The sequence below is a fragment of the Podarcis liolepis genome, assembly GCF_965112155.1.
Source record: "Podarcis liolepis genome assembly, chromosome: 1".
NCBI lineage: Eukaryota > Metazoa > Chordata > Lepidosauria > Squamata > Lacertidae > Podarcis > Podarcis liolepis.
In genome coordinates, this window is record NC_139554.1 from 62,395,914 (window position 1) to 62,413,284 (window position 17,371).

A 17,371-nucleotide genomic window follows, 5' to 3' on the forward strand; every position below is an offset into this window, starting at 1 on the left:
TAGTGTACAATGACAAAGAGCTTAAAGGTTAAAAAATAGCTTTATTGACATAGTTTACAAATATGTATTTATATGCATTTATCACAATCCCAGCTGCTGGGTTGGTGAAGGGGAAAGGGTGACTCTCCAAAAGCATCAAAATATCATAAAAAATAAGCCACAATAATGATTCTATATGCAAAGCTGGATAATAGATCAACTCAGCACACCAACATAAATCCACAGAAGTCCAAAACCAGGTGGGATACAAATTCTCCCCTTCTGTTTCAGTTCATATGTCCAGTGTGAGTCAGTGCTGCATGACACCGAACTTTTAAAAAGCATAGAATAATATCTCAGCGTGCTTGGTGAGAGTGGTGAACCCCAAAGCTGAAGACATCTTGTGCCTTGGTCTAATAATATTTAATAATAACGGTGGCAAATTCAGAAGCCAATGGAAATATTATTTTTCACATTTATATCCTTTTATTCCATCAAGGGGCTCTGGGTAGCATTCAAGAAGCTATCTACTTTCTCTTCGCCACAGCCCTGTAAGGTAGAGACTGACAGGGCTGGAGCCAGATTCCAGTGGGCCTTCAGCATGAGTCTTGCCAGTGGAGCCTGACCTGGGCTTCTGCCAATACTGCTATCTGCTATTGTAGCCTCAGCCACAACCACTGCCTGTCACTCACTTCACCCTGCATCAGGGTGACACAGGCTGCTGCTGCTGCTGCATACTACTGCCATTTTTGAAAGGGAGCCAAACTGGTGCTCTGCTCCGATGTGCAGCGTGGTGACATTTAGTCTCCCAAAATGCAATGCCCTACTAGACATCAGTATATTGCATTTTGGATGATCAAAATACCCAGTGGACACCACACCAAGGATTGGAGCCAAGCACCCATGCAGCTCCCATTTAAAACTACTGTTGCCGCTACCACCAACCAAAAGCACCATGTCTGGAGAGAATCAAGTGGGACAGCAAAAGGTCCCATGCTATGGCTCAGTGGTGGCAGAGGCACTGACACTTCATGGTAGTCCCAATGGAATGACAGTGTTGGCGACAGGCTCTCCTAAGTCTTTGGGGGCCTTGGCAAGTGCTCATTAATGCCGGCCCCTGATGCTGGGCTTAGACTCTTGTTTTCCCGCAGTTTATCCAGCAAGTTCCCAGACTAAAGTGAGATCTGATGACACTCCACCTTGGCTCTCGGTGCTCTTTCATATAGCAAGCATTTCCTGCATGTAGCAGGGAAGTATGTTGTTCTTCTCAGATAAAAGATACTTGGCAAATTTTAGGACCCATGTTTCGGGATGAATTTGGTGTTCCCTATCTTGCATTATTATCGAGAAGCATCTCTTTTGTCACATAGTTTCCTTGGCACCTTGTGATCCCAAGCACTAGAGTTAAAGCAATCTCACTTCTCTTGGCAGTCTAGCCTGTGTAGAATACAATATGTCATTAAAAAATACATTGCTTTGGTTTTTGTTTTATCTTCCATTATCCTAGTTTATTACTCCCTTCTTCCACATGCATCTGTGATTAATAACAATTTGCTCTCCTTGCATGTAAGACTTGGGGCCAAACTAACTGTACTCAATGGTGAAGGTAATTTAGACAAAAAATTGTTGTGTAAATAGCAGCCAAAGGGAAACCAAACAGCCTCAAAACTGGGGGAAATGGGGAGCGCCCTTTGATTCTCCACTTGGGTCCAGACAATAACTACTCCAAGCCTTCTATTTGCATTTCAGCTGAAACCACTTCTGATGCCGATAGGATCTTGCAATAAATTGAAAGCTGAAAAATGCCATTTTTGTTGAGACTGTGGCATTCAGATTGGTGTTGCAGTAAGAGAAAAGTCAGCCTCTTTGCCCAAACAGCTGGGCTGATTGTTCATTGGCCAGGCCAGTCATACTTCGTTGACAAGATGTGGCAAAATGAGGACGGGGATGTGAGCATCCCAATGAAACTAATGCACTGTAGTTGGTAAGAATGTACATTCCAACCTCCAGCTGAATTCATGGCAAATTGTGCATTCTAATGCACATTCGTATTGCACGATGCATTTCTTTCCATGTGCAACTGAATGCATTCCTATAATATATGTGCTAATCTGAACTGAGGCCAGAACGTTGCTTTTTGGCAAGATGGGGAGCACCAGCTCTGCTTCTCCACCCACCCTTGCCACATAGACCCCAGAATGTTGCCCAAAAGGTAATGTGGCCTCTGGGCAAAAAAAAAAAAAAAAAAAACCTACCCCCACCTCTCCCACCTCTGTGCCAGTTCCTTGATTTAAGTGCTTTTTGCATTTGTAGAACATAATTGGCTCACCCACTTTTTCCCCATTCATGGCATTTCCCCTAGAGTAAAAACAACATGCATGCCATAACTGATTTGCTAAAATAGTCTAAGGTCCATCCAGTCCAACATTCTAGCAGCAGCCAAGCAGATGGTCATGGAAGGTGACAAGCCAGGCATCCTCTCTTGTTTATGTCCAGCATCTGGCAGTCCAAACATACTGACTTTGAGCCTAGGAAATGCATTCTGCTATCACAGTGAACTACTACATAAAGAGCTATCCTTTGTGATCTTTCAAAGTCATCTAAGCTTTTTCAGAGCTCATGCCTATCGTATCTGGTGGTAACAAATTGAGTTAGATAGTTAAGACTTAAGTTAAATAATACAGATGAAACAGATGAAGAAAGACTGAGAATTGGTTCACACATGCAAGGTCATTGACTGATGAGAGGATAGCATTGGTACCATATTTGTGTCACTGACATACTACAGATCCAAAAATGTAGGTAGAATGTTCTTATCGCTTTGTATAAAGCACAATTCTTTGCCATAGAATCAGTTTGGACCTGTGTGTTAGCACTGGAATTGACGACTCAGTAAAGGGCATTGATGTGTGAACCATCCAAAACACAATGCACACAAAAGTGAAATTCTGGGCATATAAATTTGTAAACGTGGCCAACAAGCATTGCCTCGCTTAGATTATTGAAAACTGTACATATCAACAGGCAGAGGGCTGGTGCCACAAAAAAAAATATTTCAAACCATTATGACCCGATCTTTAAACTCAAGAAGAAGAAACCATGGATGTGAGGTGTTTTGTTTTGACACAAGTTATTCACACTACTGTGCTGAAGGTTGTGATGCGGACATGTCATTCATTTGAATTGCATCATAGGGAGATTCTTTGCTGCTCTGGGCTCCTGTCTCGTTGACTGTTGTAGGGCTGTAGTATGACAGATTTCCAAAGCTTGCACCGTAAGGATCAGACACATTGTCTAGTCGTAGAACTGCAAAATAAATGTAGACAGATATTTATAGGGTTCGGAACAATGCTTCCTTTGTACAGAATGTTAAAAAGGTCCTTGAATGATTTATTTTATCTCAGGATGCATCTGAGTTAAGGAAGTATTTCTACTCTTGCCAGGTGTAGGTGTTGGGATGTGTATGGAATGAAATGTGATTAAACATCAAGCTCCATACACACTTGCTCATGTGTGTATACACCCATGGCTGGAAATGTCATGTGTGAATAATTAATACTGAAGAACAGAATTGGAATTGCTTCAAAACTCTAGAGTGACTCAGCAGCAGTAAATCTCTCTTTTTCTTAGGTGACTAACATAACGGTTTGGGATATAAGTGTGGCTTGCAAAAGCATTTCCATTTTTTAAAACAGTTTAAAATGTAATGTCAGAAGTATGAAAATAAGGCCTTGATCAAAATCATATAGTAGTCAATGGGAGGCTCTCTAATCACTTTGACAGACTTGAGTTTTGCTACAAAATGCAGCTATTATTTTTATCCCACCCATTTTGAATGAGCTCAGAGTGGCATTTTTAATCTCATAACAATCCAGTGAGATAGGATGGGCAAAAGACAGATAGATACTCTCCAAAGGCTGACCTGTGAGTGCCATAACTGAGCATGGACTCATAAGTGTATTTACCACTTATACACATCCAGCTATCTAATCACCTCACCACACTGGCCAGAGCATGAAGTTTTCAGCCAGTGATTATGGTGCAAGCAACAACCATCCACTTTCAAAAAATACAATACAAACTTGGCAACTCCTTTCCCATATATTTTCTGTCATGCTCACCTTCCTCAATACAGGTGTTGCTGAAGCACTATATTTTGGCAATTGCAAGTCTCCTTCTCCTCTAACCATTATAGGGGGTGCTTTACAGGACTTCCTTGCCCAGGCCAAGAAAACGGATACAAATGAACCCTTCTAGCTTTGTAGAACTAATCTATGAGCAGATGTTTCTGCGGCATGTTGTTTCTTGGTCCTTACCTTGCCTGTAGAGCTGGCTCAGATGTAACACTGAATCATAGCTTAGTGTGTTGAGAAAATATGACCATCTCTGGTTCATGCACTTCTTCTCCTTCATGTTTAACTGTCATGTCATCCAGACCTGACACATTCTAGTTAATCATAACTACAACTGAACAGAGGCAGCCTGTCCAGTTTCGCCACCTGGGGGGAAATGGGAAGATGCTTCCCTCCGCCCCACTGCTGAAGCCTTTGCTTACCTGCGTCACACAGTGGTGGCTTCCAGTGAGTGGTGGCAGCAGGGGTGAGTGGGGCACCCACAGTGGTGCTGCCCAGCAGGATTTTGCCACCTGAGGTGGCTGCCTCAGTCTGCCTCCTGCGTGGGCCAGCCCTGCAGCTGAAATAAACCAACTTAAACCATAGTTTAAGAGCAACCACAGTTTAGGTTTAAGATGCTAAACTGTGATTAATATAAAACAGAAGTAGTAGGTCCTGACCTTTCATCTTAACTTCACCAGAAGGGGAAGGGAAACATGTGAGCCCAAGCCTCTTGCTTGTAATGCTACATGACTTAGCATTACAGGTAGATGCTGCACTTCCCATAGAGTGGAAATCCAGAGGAACGGAGGAGAGAAAAATGCCTGATCTTTTCTAGGTGCTAAATCACTGGGGCAACCATCACAAATGCTTTCCTCCCCCCCCCCAACAAAAGGCAAGAAAGAAGCAAGATAAGACTACTATAGAACTGGAACCCACTTCTAATCAATTGATTGAGGTTCAGTGCCTCAAATAAACGTGTCAAGATAGCTAAGAGAAAGAACAAATCATTGTTTCTACACCTAGCCCTAAAGGGGCCATTGAGCTTCTCCTGTGCTGTGAAATGCAAGTTAGAAAGCAGAATAAATCCATGTTAAAACTGAATGTTTTAATACAGTTAATATGGGTTTAGCATTCAGTTGTCAAAACAATGCAGGAAATGCAAATATATTTTTTGTGTCATGTGATAAAATATTTGACATTTGAATAGATAGTTTGTTTCTAATGGTTGTTTATTGCACAGGAAACAACCAAAAGCAAGAGCACATTAATTTGGATTTGGGTGTAAACTAAAGTCTTCAGAGACATCTCCTTACAAGAATTTATACTGCTTTCTTTGCTTTGATGTGTCCAGGTTTGTGTTTGTGGAGCAGCTTGTAACAGCATTTTATGGGCAATTCTTTTCTCTGAACATATCATTCCATAGCCGATTGTTACAGAGAAGAGCTATCTGCTTTAGGAATAATGTAGATTGATGCCCATTAAAAACTTCATTCTGACTGCTTTATTGTTGCTCATAATTGGAGAGGGCATAATATCACCAACAGTACAATAAGTGGCATAATGTGTCTGGATTTCAGAGGGAAAATGTGGACATTTTAGTGCTGCTGTTGTATAGATAATAGAAGGGGTATAACAAACCTAATGAGCAGTGTTTCAAGTTTAGTTCTGAAACATCATGACAGAGCATTTTTTCTAGTAGTATTTTATTTTTAAGGAAAATTAAAATGAGTGTATTTTGAGCATGAAATCTGCATTTGATAAGGGAAGCAAACTGAATCTGTAAATTATGTTTTCTGCTTCTGCAGATGTCCTTGCAGTTTGACCACAATAAATGCAATCATGGAAGCATAATATCATATATGAGAATAGCCTGGTTTACCTTCAAGCAACACAAACAAATAAATCTCATTTTCCTACACAAATGTGGATAGCTGGGTATTGAACTGCAATGTGTATAAAGTGTTGGTGTTGATAGGTTTTCCAGTAGTATGGATTGTGTTTTGCTTTTATTACTTGCTTCCATTGAAGCATGAGTAAAAGCATACGTGCAGAATCAATTGATCCTTTCCTTTCTGCATTCTATAGTTTGGGTGCCATTTTTAGCTGAAGATTCGGTATTTGAGTACCTCCTTTGAAGTCCAGACAATTGGTATGTTCTCAGGATGATCCCTGTGCTATCAAAATCTCAAAGCTATCTCAAAACGATTACGATAAAATGAAATCTGTGTGACTATAATGTCTCAGTTCGTTTTGCTGTTTCATTACCTGGATCATTCCTCATGTCATCATAAAGTCGCTGATGTGCAAATGAGTCAGTTTTTCTCTTCCCACACATGAAATACCCCACCAGAGAGATTAATGCACACCCTAGAATTGCTCCTACTATTGCACCAAACACTACAGCTCCATTACTACGGTTTTCTGAAAAACAAAAACAAAATGGATTTTTAAGCAAACATATAACTTTCACAAGCAGCTCTGGAAAATAATCCCTGAATGTTAGGGTTTTGGGGATAGAGAGAGACTATATAGACATCCCAAATAATGACTGGCAACTGAGCGAAGGCAAAATGTCTGGATCCCTGATAAGATCTGAACATCCAATCAGAGTTTATGATCCAAAACATTCACTTCTACATATAACTCTAAGTCATTTTAAAGAAACTATTATGAAAACAGTTTATCATATATCATTTATTTATTTATTTATTTATTTATTTATTTATTTATGATTTTTATTCTTCCCCACAACTAAAGTTCTCTTGATAGTGTAGATAGAATTGTCACAATACAACATGAGCAACAGAATTGCAGTATGAAACACAGTGCAGGACAGATTAAGGAGTATAATTAAATGCAAACAAAACATAATCTGTTTAGTAAGTAATATGATATTCACACATATGTCTATCTATTCCACTTTTTATACTGAAATTATTTCCTGTCCATCAGAATCAGAAGTGTAGGCTGCATCCATTATAGACTTTTTGTGTGAAAAAGAAAATGAATTTATTATATCTGGGTTTGAGGATTGAAAAAAATATTGGTTTATAGAAAGCAAAATTGTTGGGTGCTATCTCGGAGCAGATGTTTTGGATAATTTAGATGAAGAACCAGAAGTTCTCTTTTTTCTTATTTTACGCTTTCCTTTTTTCACCTTCTGGTTTGTGTTTTTATTTAGATTACTTTCTTTTATCTTTGATAAAAAGATATTGGAAATTTGATTTTAACAGTTGCATATTTTCTTTCCAACTTTAATAACATCTAAATGGAAAAAAGAAGTGTAGGCTGCATAGTTTGGTTACAAACTTTATAGCACATTTTATACCCTGTATTGGTATTTTCTGTTGACATATTCTTTATAGCAGCATTTGGATTGTGGGGGATAGAGATTGTCAGAACTCTGAAGACAAGTTGGGAAATTATGAAAGCAATGTTCTTTCTTCAGAACAGTCTGTACAATCTGCACTAAATAAGCTTTTCTTCCCTATAAACAAGGACCACGTGCAAAAATAAAATAGAACTAATGGGTGGTATTCAACTAAATCTTATAAAGACTAGACCTATGAAATTAATGAAGATGATTGTTAGCTCTGTTAATTTCAATGAGTCTACTCTGAGGAGAACTTAGTTGACTATCCTTTCTTGGTGCACTGATTTTCTTCAGAATTAGTTCACTCAGACATAATGCTACATTGAAAAAGATGTCCTTTTATTTCAATTTTACCATTATTAGAATGCAATGGGAGAAAAGAAGAAAAGTCTGTCTATGGCCATGTAAATGTAAACTAGAATCCTGTCAGGCTTTTCTTCTGCAAAATAAATAGCTCAACTTCTATAACTCATTTTAAAACTGAGCCAGCTGTAACAGTGGGTCTAATAATATCTATCTACTCTGGGTGGACTATGGTAATGTAGATACTATTACTGAATGGTGAAATATTATTGAAAATTAAGGTACCTTTTTGGGGTTCTCTTGCTTCTGCAGACCCATCAGTAAAACTGGAGTGCGGACTTGTGGTTTGCAAGCTTATCCGTAAATCTGTTGTAACAATGTTGATCTTAGTACCTGGTGACACGGTTGGTGTATTTGGCATGCTACTGGTAGGATGAACTGTTATGCCATCAATTTGAGTTCCATTAGAAGAGACTATGGTGGTAGAACTGACATTATAGTTGGCTGTGGTAGAGTTGTTCAGTGCTTTCTCTGTTGAATTGATATAAGTTGTGACTGAATAGTTTTCAGAGATTGTGAACAGGCCACTGCTGACTGTAGGCATCTCTGAAGAAGATGATGTTCCACTGATTCTTGCAGAAGTCTGATTTGAATCTTTTGTTGTAAGATTCAGCAGATGTGCCGTTGAAGATAGCCAAGTATTAAGGAGTGTCACACTGTTGCTTTGGGTACTGCTTTCCACCACCATATTTTTTGTTGTGTTGTCATCAGTGTCTGTTGGTGATGTAAGAGTTACAGAAGGAGTTCTTCCAGAAGTTACAGATTTATTGGATGATTTATTTATAAATATAGTAGAACTCATGGTTGTGTTATTTAAGCTGCTTGTAGTGGCTGTGATACTTAGCGCATTGACACCAGCATTTCTGGTTGACTGCAAGGTAGCCAACAGCAAAATGAACATAATTTCTTCTGGGAACATCATTTTCCCTCCACAGGTATGATACTTATTTCTTGATATGATGAACCTGTAAAAAAGTTCAGAGTTTATATTCATCTTTATATTGCATCTTTTTTTATATAAAAAAGTCACAAAGATTCACTGAATTGAAGATCGAAATTAATAAATACACAAAGGATATCTTGCAGTTCTCATTCTGGTTGTCTCAGTTGTGGTCAAATACTAGGTTTCCCCTTTTATAAACTTGGTGTTCTCATGAATTCACTGGTACGCTATAGACCAAGATATTGGGAGGTATCCCAATCTTCTGTGAAAAGAGTCAATGAATACATGTGGCTTACACTCAGGAGCTGACTGACTCCCATATTTGGGGCTAAGAAGGAAACGTTATGCAGGTCTAAACTGCCCAATTACAGTACTCACGCAATAACAAGTTTAGGTATGAGTGGGAAAAGAGCAGTGTGTTGTCACTCCCAGTCAGCTGATACAATTAATGGCAGTATGAAGGACTGGAGCTACCGGCACTCTGCTTGTTCCTTGAAAAATTGGAGTCCCAACTACTAAATTCAACACTTGTCTACTGTAATAGCTTTTTCTCAAAACTTTGCAATTTAAGAACACATTTCTCTTTTTCAAGATAGCAGGATGGTTTGGTCTTATAGACAAGGCCTAATAGCTGTCATTATTCTTGAGCTAGACATAGGGTCATCTTATAGGAATGTATTTTTAAAATGTATTGCCTTTCTCATTGTGTATTATCAGAAATTGTTTTCTGCAAGATTGGTTTCTCTTCTCCGAGCTTTCTGATAGCACAGCTAAGGGACAAAGAAAAAATTTTTTTAAAGGAATAAAGTCCTGGTCAGTTTTCAGATCCCATAACTGTCTAAAAGAAACCTCACTTTCCTCAGCTACCTTTCTTGTTCCAGTACATTCCGGTAACTTTTTAAATTTGGTGATACTGGGGTAAGTCTATTCAGTGGACAGAACAGATTTGTTAATCACTTGATTTTGTGAATCAGACAAAATTATGTGATTAATGCTTTATTGCATCATTGCATTTCATGAATTATCTTTCCCCTTTTGTGGTCTTGGCAGAATTGTGCTCATAAATTGCTTTATTCCCATCAGGCAAATCGCCATAGCCCCTCTCCATACATTACTTGTGTGAGGGCTATGCATGTATAGGAGTCCTATTCACTAAAGTACACACATGGAGCCTGGATGTTTGCATGGGAAAAACCTACATTCATAAGCTCCCGTTGGCAGATGTTTATGCTCAAGACAAGGATCTCAGGGAAAGAGAACAGCATGATATGAGGAACAGGGGCGAAGGGATTTTGTATCTCCTCTTAGTTAGGCACCATGTCAACTGTACAAATTGGTGCCTGTTTTCAAAATATGTTGCATATGTCACAGGCAACTTCAGTCAAATTTACACACATACAAAAATCACTCTTTTTATTTGCTTGTAAATATTTTGCCCACATAGCTGAGTATAAAATAAAAGCAAATTATTTGCTGCAATTACTTTGTTCAAAATATGGCTACAATTCTTGTGAAATGAGTCAAAGCAGAAGAGACAAATCATTATCTGACTGATTCCCCACCCTGCATAAGTGGCGGTATTCAAGATGTAATTAATCTGCTTATCCCGAGTTACAAGCCCTCTGACTGAATGAACAAAAACATTTGTCATACCTTGTGACTGCATTCCCTCTCCTCCCTCCCCCCCCCCGCCCGCTATAACCGATACTTTAAAGAACCACAGGAAGAACAAATAAAACATCGAGTGAGCTTTTAGCAAGCTCTCAAATATTCCTTTCTCTTCATGGCCATACTTGTTGTTTTCCTTTCTGGCACAACCCGCTCTGCTTTCCATCAATAGCCATTTCATTACTACACAAAGTGAGTTTTGTCATTTTTGTTTTTATTTCACCTTGGCTGTAATTTGAAACCCCCACAGGAAATTACCCAAAGTTCACTTAACTAAAGCTTTCATTTACAGGGCATGATGCTGAAATTGCTGTACTTGCAACACAAAAGTCTCTCTCTCTTTTTTTGTTCCATCCACTATAATTTTCCACTTGGAAAAAGGGGGACTCAAAAAAAGAGAAATAGTTGAGTTTATTTTTAGTTATGTGTTTCCCAGAAATCCTTTCATGTGTAATAATAAACCGGTTTCTTGTTCTTTCGTTTAACATTTCTCGGCATGCGCATGCCCGCAGATATGATAGCACATACACTTAGTGGCAAAAGCTGAAATGCAGGAATCAGCTGATCTGGCTTTTGTCCTTTGCTTCTAATTTGAGTTTTGCCTCTTTCTCTCCAACAAGGTTGCTTACAAATGGCCACTTTAGCACCCAGTAATAACTTAAACCAAAATAACTTCTTTTTTAAAGACACTGATGTTTATCATTTCATTTCTCTGTAGCACAAATTCTTTATGAACAGGTGGAACCCTAATTACATATCGTTCCCACCAATGACATTCATCATGGGAGGAGCCTCCAAGTTCACAGGAAGTGAATCAATGAGTACCAATTACTGGTGGGGAGCAGCAGGAGAGAAGGACTATTGCCTTCACAGCATGCTTACAGCTTCCCAGAAGCATTAGATTAGCCATTGTAGGAAGCAGACTGCTAGGAGGACTTTTGGGTTAATCCACCAGGATTTCCCTTATAGTCTTATGGGATCTTGCTAGGCTACTTTTTAGTAGTGATTTAGTATGATTACAACTCCAATGCTTCATGTATTTGCCCAGTTTACTGCTTCTCCAAGTTTACTGGTTCTCTCTCCCTTTTGTTTAAAAGAGGGGTGGTGGTGATGGCTGTTGTAGTTATTATGAGATATGACTTCTCAACTGCTGTAGTATAATTTATTCTTCAGCATATTCAAATATATAGCATTGTATCCAATTAACTTTTACTCAGATTACGCCCATTGAAATTAATAGCCATGGCTAATTTGGGCCCATTAATTTCAATGTAAGATTAATTGAATTCAGCCCATATACTGTATTTTTCCATGTATAAGATGCCCAAATGTATAAGACAACCCCCCTTTTTAGCCCACAATTAAGAAATCAAGTTGTTTAGTTTAGCTTTTGGGGGGTGGGGGGTCATTTCCCCCAATCACTCACCCGCCTGTCTGCTACTGCCAATCGCTTCCCACAGTCACTGCCAATCGCACACCTCACCGCAGCTGCCAATTGTCTGCCCGTTCACCGCCACCAACAGCCCACCCACCCACTTGCTGCAGCTGCCAATCACCTACCCACCTCACCACAGCTGCCAATTACCTGCTCAATTTCCGCAGCCACAGCCAATCACCAGCAGGCCTTGCCACAGCTGCCAATCACCTGCCCAATCGCTGCTGCCAGTCTCCTGCTTGCTGTTGCCATTAATCGCATATCCGCCCTCTGCATTCACTATCCATGTATAAGACGACAGCCAATTTTTGCCTTATTTTATTTTTTAGCAAAAAGCATCATCTTATACACAGAAAAATGTGGCATTTCACATTTGCCCTGATTTTTTCCTTTCCTGCTGAAATATTCCCACCTTGAAAATGATGGACCTGCATTTAGGCAGCCTAGGTTGTGTGCAGTTTTCCAGCCCTAGTTTGGATTAAATTTATGGTAATATGATATGCATGGATCTCATGTCCAATAAAGACTGTTAATATCTCTCTACCCCCATTTATTTAATTGGTCTTCCTTTATCTTTAAGGCTTACAGTGGATTACAACAGTAAAAATACGCATAATTTATGTCAATTAAAAAACAACACAAATCAAAATGCAGTAGAAGATATTCCTAAATTAAGAAATTAAGACTAAGCCTCACTATAGTCAGCTTTGGGCTTTGATGAGTCTCATAGGAAGAACATTCCAAAGTTCTGGGTGTCACTGTGGAATCTGATCTATGTGTCCTTGCTTCAGTGAGCATGAATAGGGACTATGCAAGGGAAAATTCAAAGCAGATGTAAATGATGAGACATTGAGGAAAATATGGATTCTCGTGAATTCAAATAGGGCATATGCCAATTAGAGTTTTGATTTATGAGAGCCAGTCATAATCATATATCTCCTCCCTCTCTCTGTGTGTGTGGTTGTGTGTGTCACTTAAGGCACACCCATACCCAAGCAGACTACAAGGTCATGTAAACTACAAGGATTTTGTAGCAACTGCAAATAGTTTAGAGTCCTATTATCTTTGCAGGGTATACTTTATACACAGTAAGACTTCACTTAGCTTTGCAATAGCAAAATCACATGTGTGACGGCCATAAGATCCCTTCACGTGATACTTGTTTGATGGGGCATCATGTAATCGATAGGAATGCATTCTGCCTTCTAGCCTTGCCCTGATAATTCCATAATCACATTGGCCCTGGCCCTGCTATCCACATATTAGGATGAGATGCAGAAACCTACGCAAGTGGACTCCTACGCCCTGGAATGCTGCTAACACTTGTGCACTGGCAGAGCTGTGCATTATCGGGGCGTGGTGAGAGGTGTGGCCAGGCAGCCCCTTTAAGTAATTTCGTTGTCCCCGAGAGGGGGCAATGACAATAAAGATATTATTATTATTATTATTATTATTATTATTAAGCACATGATGCCCCTGTAAAGAGAAATTTCTCTGGTTATCTTTCCTCCATCTGAATGACTTTGGGTATGGTGAAAAGAGAGGTGGCGCTTCCTGCCTCTGCAACACTCTGTCGTCTTTGGCATGACACTTTCACACTTCCCGCCCTTACATTGTAAACTTGCATATCTCCTGGGCATAGAAGTGATTTTTTCAATCGTTAAGCTGTTGTAAAAGGAGAAAGTGGGAGGCACTCACTCTCCTTGTACCTAATGCACCTCATTCATATTCATAGCCACCAATGATTTTTGTATTAAGGCAGGCATGTCCAAAGTTCATTTCGGGGGCCTAATCTGGCTCGCTGGTTGGTTTAATTTGGCCACTGTGGCTCAACAACTTCAATCCTAAAATAAGGTCAACAGCTTTTGTTGGCCCTTTGGTTGGCCCTCACGGCCTTTCACTTCATTGAATCTGGCCCTCTTTGAAAAAAGTTTGGACACCACTGTATTAAGGTATAATGTCTGTGAACCAGCTCCCCGCTCCCCTGAACCAGCCCCAAACCCCAATGTTAAAAGCTGTTTTAAATTTTAAACATCATCTGTAGTTTGGTAATGGTGGGCTTGCCATGTCAAAAACACACTGGTGCAGCTATCATGCCTGCTGTACTTCCCCTAGTATGATTATTCATAAAGGGTAATAGTAAGCATGAAATAAAGTAAGTTAATGGCCTTCATACTTATATTGCGACTACATATTGTCTTATATACCTTGGTATTAGGAATGTGTGAATATGTCAATGTCAGTTCCTCATTTGTCCAATCTTAAATTCAGTCCTCTAGATTTCCACACCAGCTTATGAATTTTTATATGAAATTAATGGCCCCATGAAAATTCATCGGTTGCAATGTAAACTTCTAATATGCACATTGTAATGCAAGTTTCTCTAGTCCAAAGCATTATTATTTGTTAATTTCACTACTATATGAATCTTTATGCATGTGCTATTTTAGTGTATGCATTTTGCACATATTACTTGACTTTGAGGGTCACATTACAAAATTCAGAGAAGTGAACATTTCAAAGCTTCAATTTCTGTATTGTCCCAGAAAGTGCAAACTAGGTAGCTTCACCTTTAAATGTGAACTTAATTTAATTTATTACCCCATCCCTACTTAGTATGTTCTAGTGATATCATTTAGCATATGGCTTGTAAAGGCTAAAATGCTACTTGACCATAATTGTTTGAAGATATTTTTTTAAAAAAATCCAGTGCTAATCTCACTTTTTTCTACCCCATCATTAATTCTCATTTGTGGGGCAGAGGGAGGTGTTTTTCCAGATAGTTTCCCCTATCTGCTGAAATAGGAAAACTCCAATAATCCAGTATTTCCTTCCTGAGTACAGGTGCATCTTAGCCAGTGTATACATTCATAGACAACTACAGAGAAGTGTTGTCTTCTACATACATTCTCAGCAAGTAACTGCACATGTTAAAGATGAAATACTAACTTTGAAACTTTCAGAAACAACAGCAGACATTATAATGTTACTGATCAGTAAAAGGTCATTTGGGGTAGTGTTTATATACGGTTAACACATGCTAGAGTTTATCACTTTGAGAAATACTGTCATTTAAATTCCTTGAGACATGCCTCCTCTTGCCCACTGCTTAGAAGTGAAGGAGAGGGGGAGACGTTGCAAGCAGAATGTAAGTTAAATGCAACTAAGAACATATCTTCAGATCTGTGCCAAGCCAGGGCATTACCTGGCTGATACAGCTGTTACTTTCTAACCGGGATCACTTACAGACAGAGATATTTTTGAAGAGTTAATGCAAGAGACTAGAAAGATCACTTGGGGAAAACCATTAACTAAAAGCCACTTACCTTTTCAGCTCAGCAGTAATATTTAGGAAGTTGTTGAAAACACTCTCCCCCTACTTGGAGTGCAATAAGACTAGTCTGCTGAAAACTGTGCAACGCAGGTAATGTAAACGTGTCAGTGTTGTGGTGGTCAGGAATGCACAGTAGAAACGAAATTAGGTGGGGCTGCATTTCTCTGAGTGTAATAGAGCACCTGAGAACCAGAATGACCTGCTTCTCAGCTGTCTTGTTGAGACATAGCATTAGAGAGATCATAGAATTCGGAGCTTTCAGGATCAAGTGAACAGGTCATTTTGTTGCTCCGGGAAAGACTACCAGGAGCTGCTTCAAGATGAACGGTTTTTAGAAGTTCGGCATTTAGGTTTTAAAAAATATACATTCAATGAACCGTCATTATTTTATAGGAGGCTTGTAGCAATTTTGGAGGGAACTTTATTGCTACTCAAAATGTGCCCCAAAGCTGAAGTCCCGGGAGATGTGAGTCAACATACTTTCTCTTCTTAAAGGGAAGGAATGAATACAGTACTAAAGTATTTGGAACAACAACAAAAGTGTTGCCAGAGTCTTACCTAACTTGCTAGTGGCATATATCAGCTTCTGATTTAAAGAGCACTGTCATTAAATATTCTTATCTGCATTTTGTAAGCAGAATGAGAAACTCATTTTCTAGTCTTCTGTAATGCTAATTAAAAGGTGAATCGAAAGAAAGAAAGAAAGAAAGAAAGAAAGAAAGAAAGAAAGAAAGAAGGAAAGAAAGATCAGTTTTTCACTTTATACTACTGCACTAGCCTGGAGGTATACTTTATGGCAACAGTATGGCATTTTACTTGTTGCCTTGTAACCTGCTCAGGGAACATGTCTATGGGCAGCCCTATAAATCTGCTAAGAAAACAAATACATAAAACTTTTAAGTACATTAAATTGCAATCTGTAATCGTGGGGTAAAAGTTTTATTTTTAATCCATTAACCCTGAATCCCTGTCAAAATCCCCTCTTCTAGACAAGAATTAATAGTTCACGGCCCCTGTCCTCTTTTGCATATAATGACCCTTTGTGGTGGTTGTATTAACTCTTGTGGTTCTTGTATTAATTTACAAGGCCCGTAACAACTTGGGTCCAGGATACTTCAGGAACTGCCTGTTCTCTTATTTTATTTTATTTTATTTTATTATTTATTTTAATAAATTTTATTTTGTTTTATTTTATTTATGTCACCCTTCATCCAAGGATCATAGAGTGGTTTACAGTATATAAACACAATATATATATAATAATAACAGACAAAACAATATCCTCACCCTATAGATTGATTAATTAGCCAAAGGCCTAGGAGAAGGTTTTCTCCTGGCACCTAAACACATGTAATGAAAGATTTAATGTAATATGGATCTGAAGAAAATGCCATAAAAACCCAGAAGCATGTAAGTAAGGATGTAGGTGGTAAGTATCTTCCTACCCAACCCTTCTTCTCCCGTCTCCTTGGGCTTCCCCTCCTCAGCCCTGCTTCCAAGACTCTCCAGAGGGTCAGGGGACTCTCTTGAATGTGGTGGGCTGCAGCAAGGAAGGCTGTGGTAGGGGAGGAGATCATCCAAGCTGGGGCTGAGGCACCTTCCGTGAGCAGAACCCAGCCTGAATGCCACAGCACACTCAAGTTCAAAGGGTCACTTAGAGGCAGGGCTTGTAAACAGGGCTGCAAGTGGGAATAGGAAGCAGAATGGCCACCTCCTGCTAACCCTTGATCAATCTATAAATATATCTGATCAGATGTAGCTCCCAGAAACAATACATCTATTTCTTATGTGAAGTGGGTCTACATTGTGCCAGGTAACATACTGATCTCACCAAGGTTCTGGTCTTTGGGTCTGGTCTTTGTTCTACTAATATTTTGAGACAACATCTCCTGTGCCATTATATCAAAAGAGGGGTGTCAATTGCTTTGTTTCCAACCTGCAGTTCTTGAAAGCTTTAAGAGTACTTCAAATAATTCCTCAGTGCTTTTGTTGGTGAGAAATCCATGCAGGCATTCTCCCATGGCCATCTGAAGTGCTATTAAAGGCAACAGGATATTACATGAGTGCAGGGACTTCCATGGGCACAGCCTTTTCCAAGATCAAGACCTTCATTTCTTAAAATGGAATGTTGTTCACTACAAACGGTAACATTGTGGAGGTC

At 39.2% G+C, this 17,371-nt stretch overlaps 2 protein-coding genes across 5 annotated transcripts in view; one reads left to right on the forward strand and one right to left on the reverse strand.

The window, feature by feature from the left end:
* Positions 1 to 17,371, forward strand: part of ANO3 (anoctamin 3) — a 232,071-nt gene that overhangs the window by 194,179 nt on the left and 20,521 nt on the right. The gene's annotated exons all lie outside the window — the stretch shown is intronic.
* On the reverse strand, positions 22 to 15,664 carry MUC15 (mucin 15, cell surface associated). The gene is made up of 4 exons (XM_083465260.1): positions 15,203 to 15,664; positions 8,056 to 8,795; positions 6,360 to 6,515; positions 22 to 3,285 (listed from the first exon to the last, which is right to left on the reverse strand). Exons 2-4 carry the CDS (start codon positions 8,750 to 8,752, stop codon positions 3,119 to 3,121), a joined length of 1,020 nt encoding a protein of 339 aa, XP_083321386.1. The 5' UTR covers positions 8,753 to 8,795; positions 15,203 to 15,664; the 3' UTR covers positions 22 to 3,118.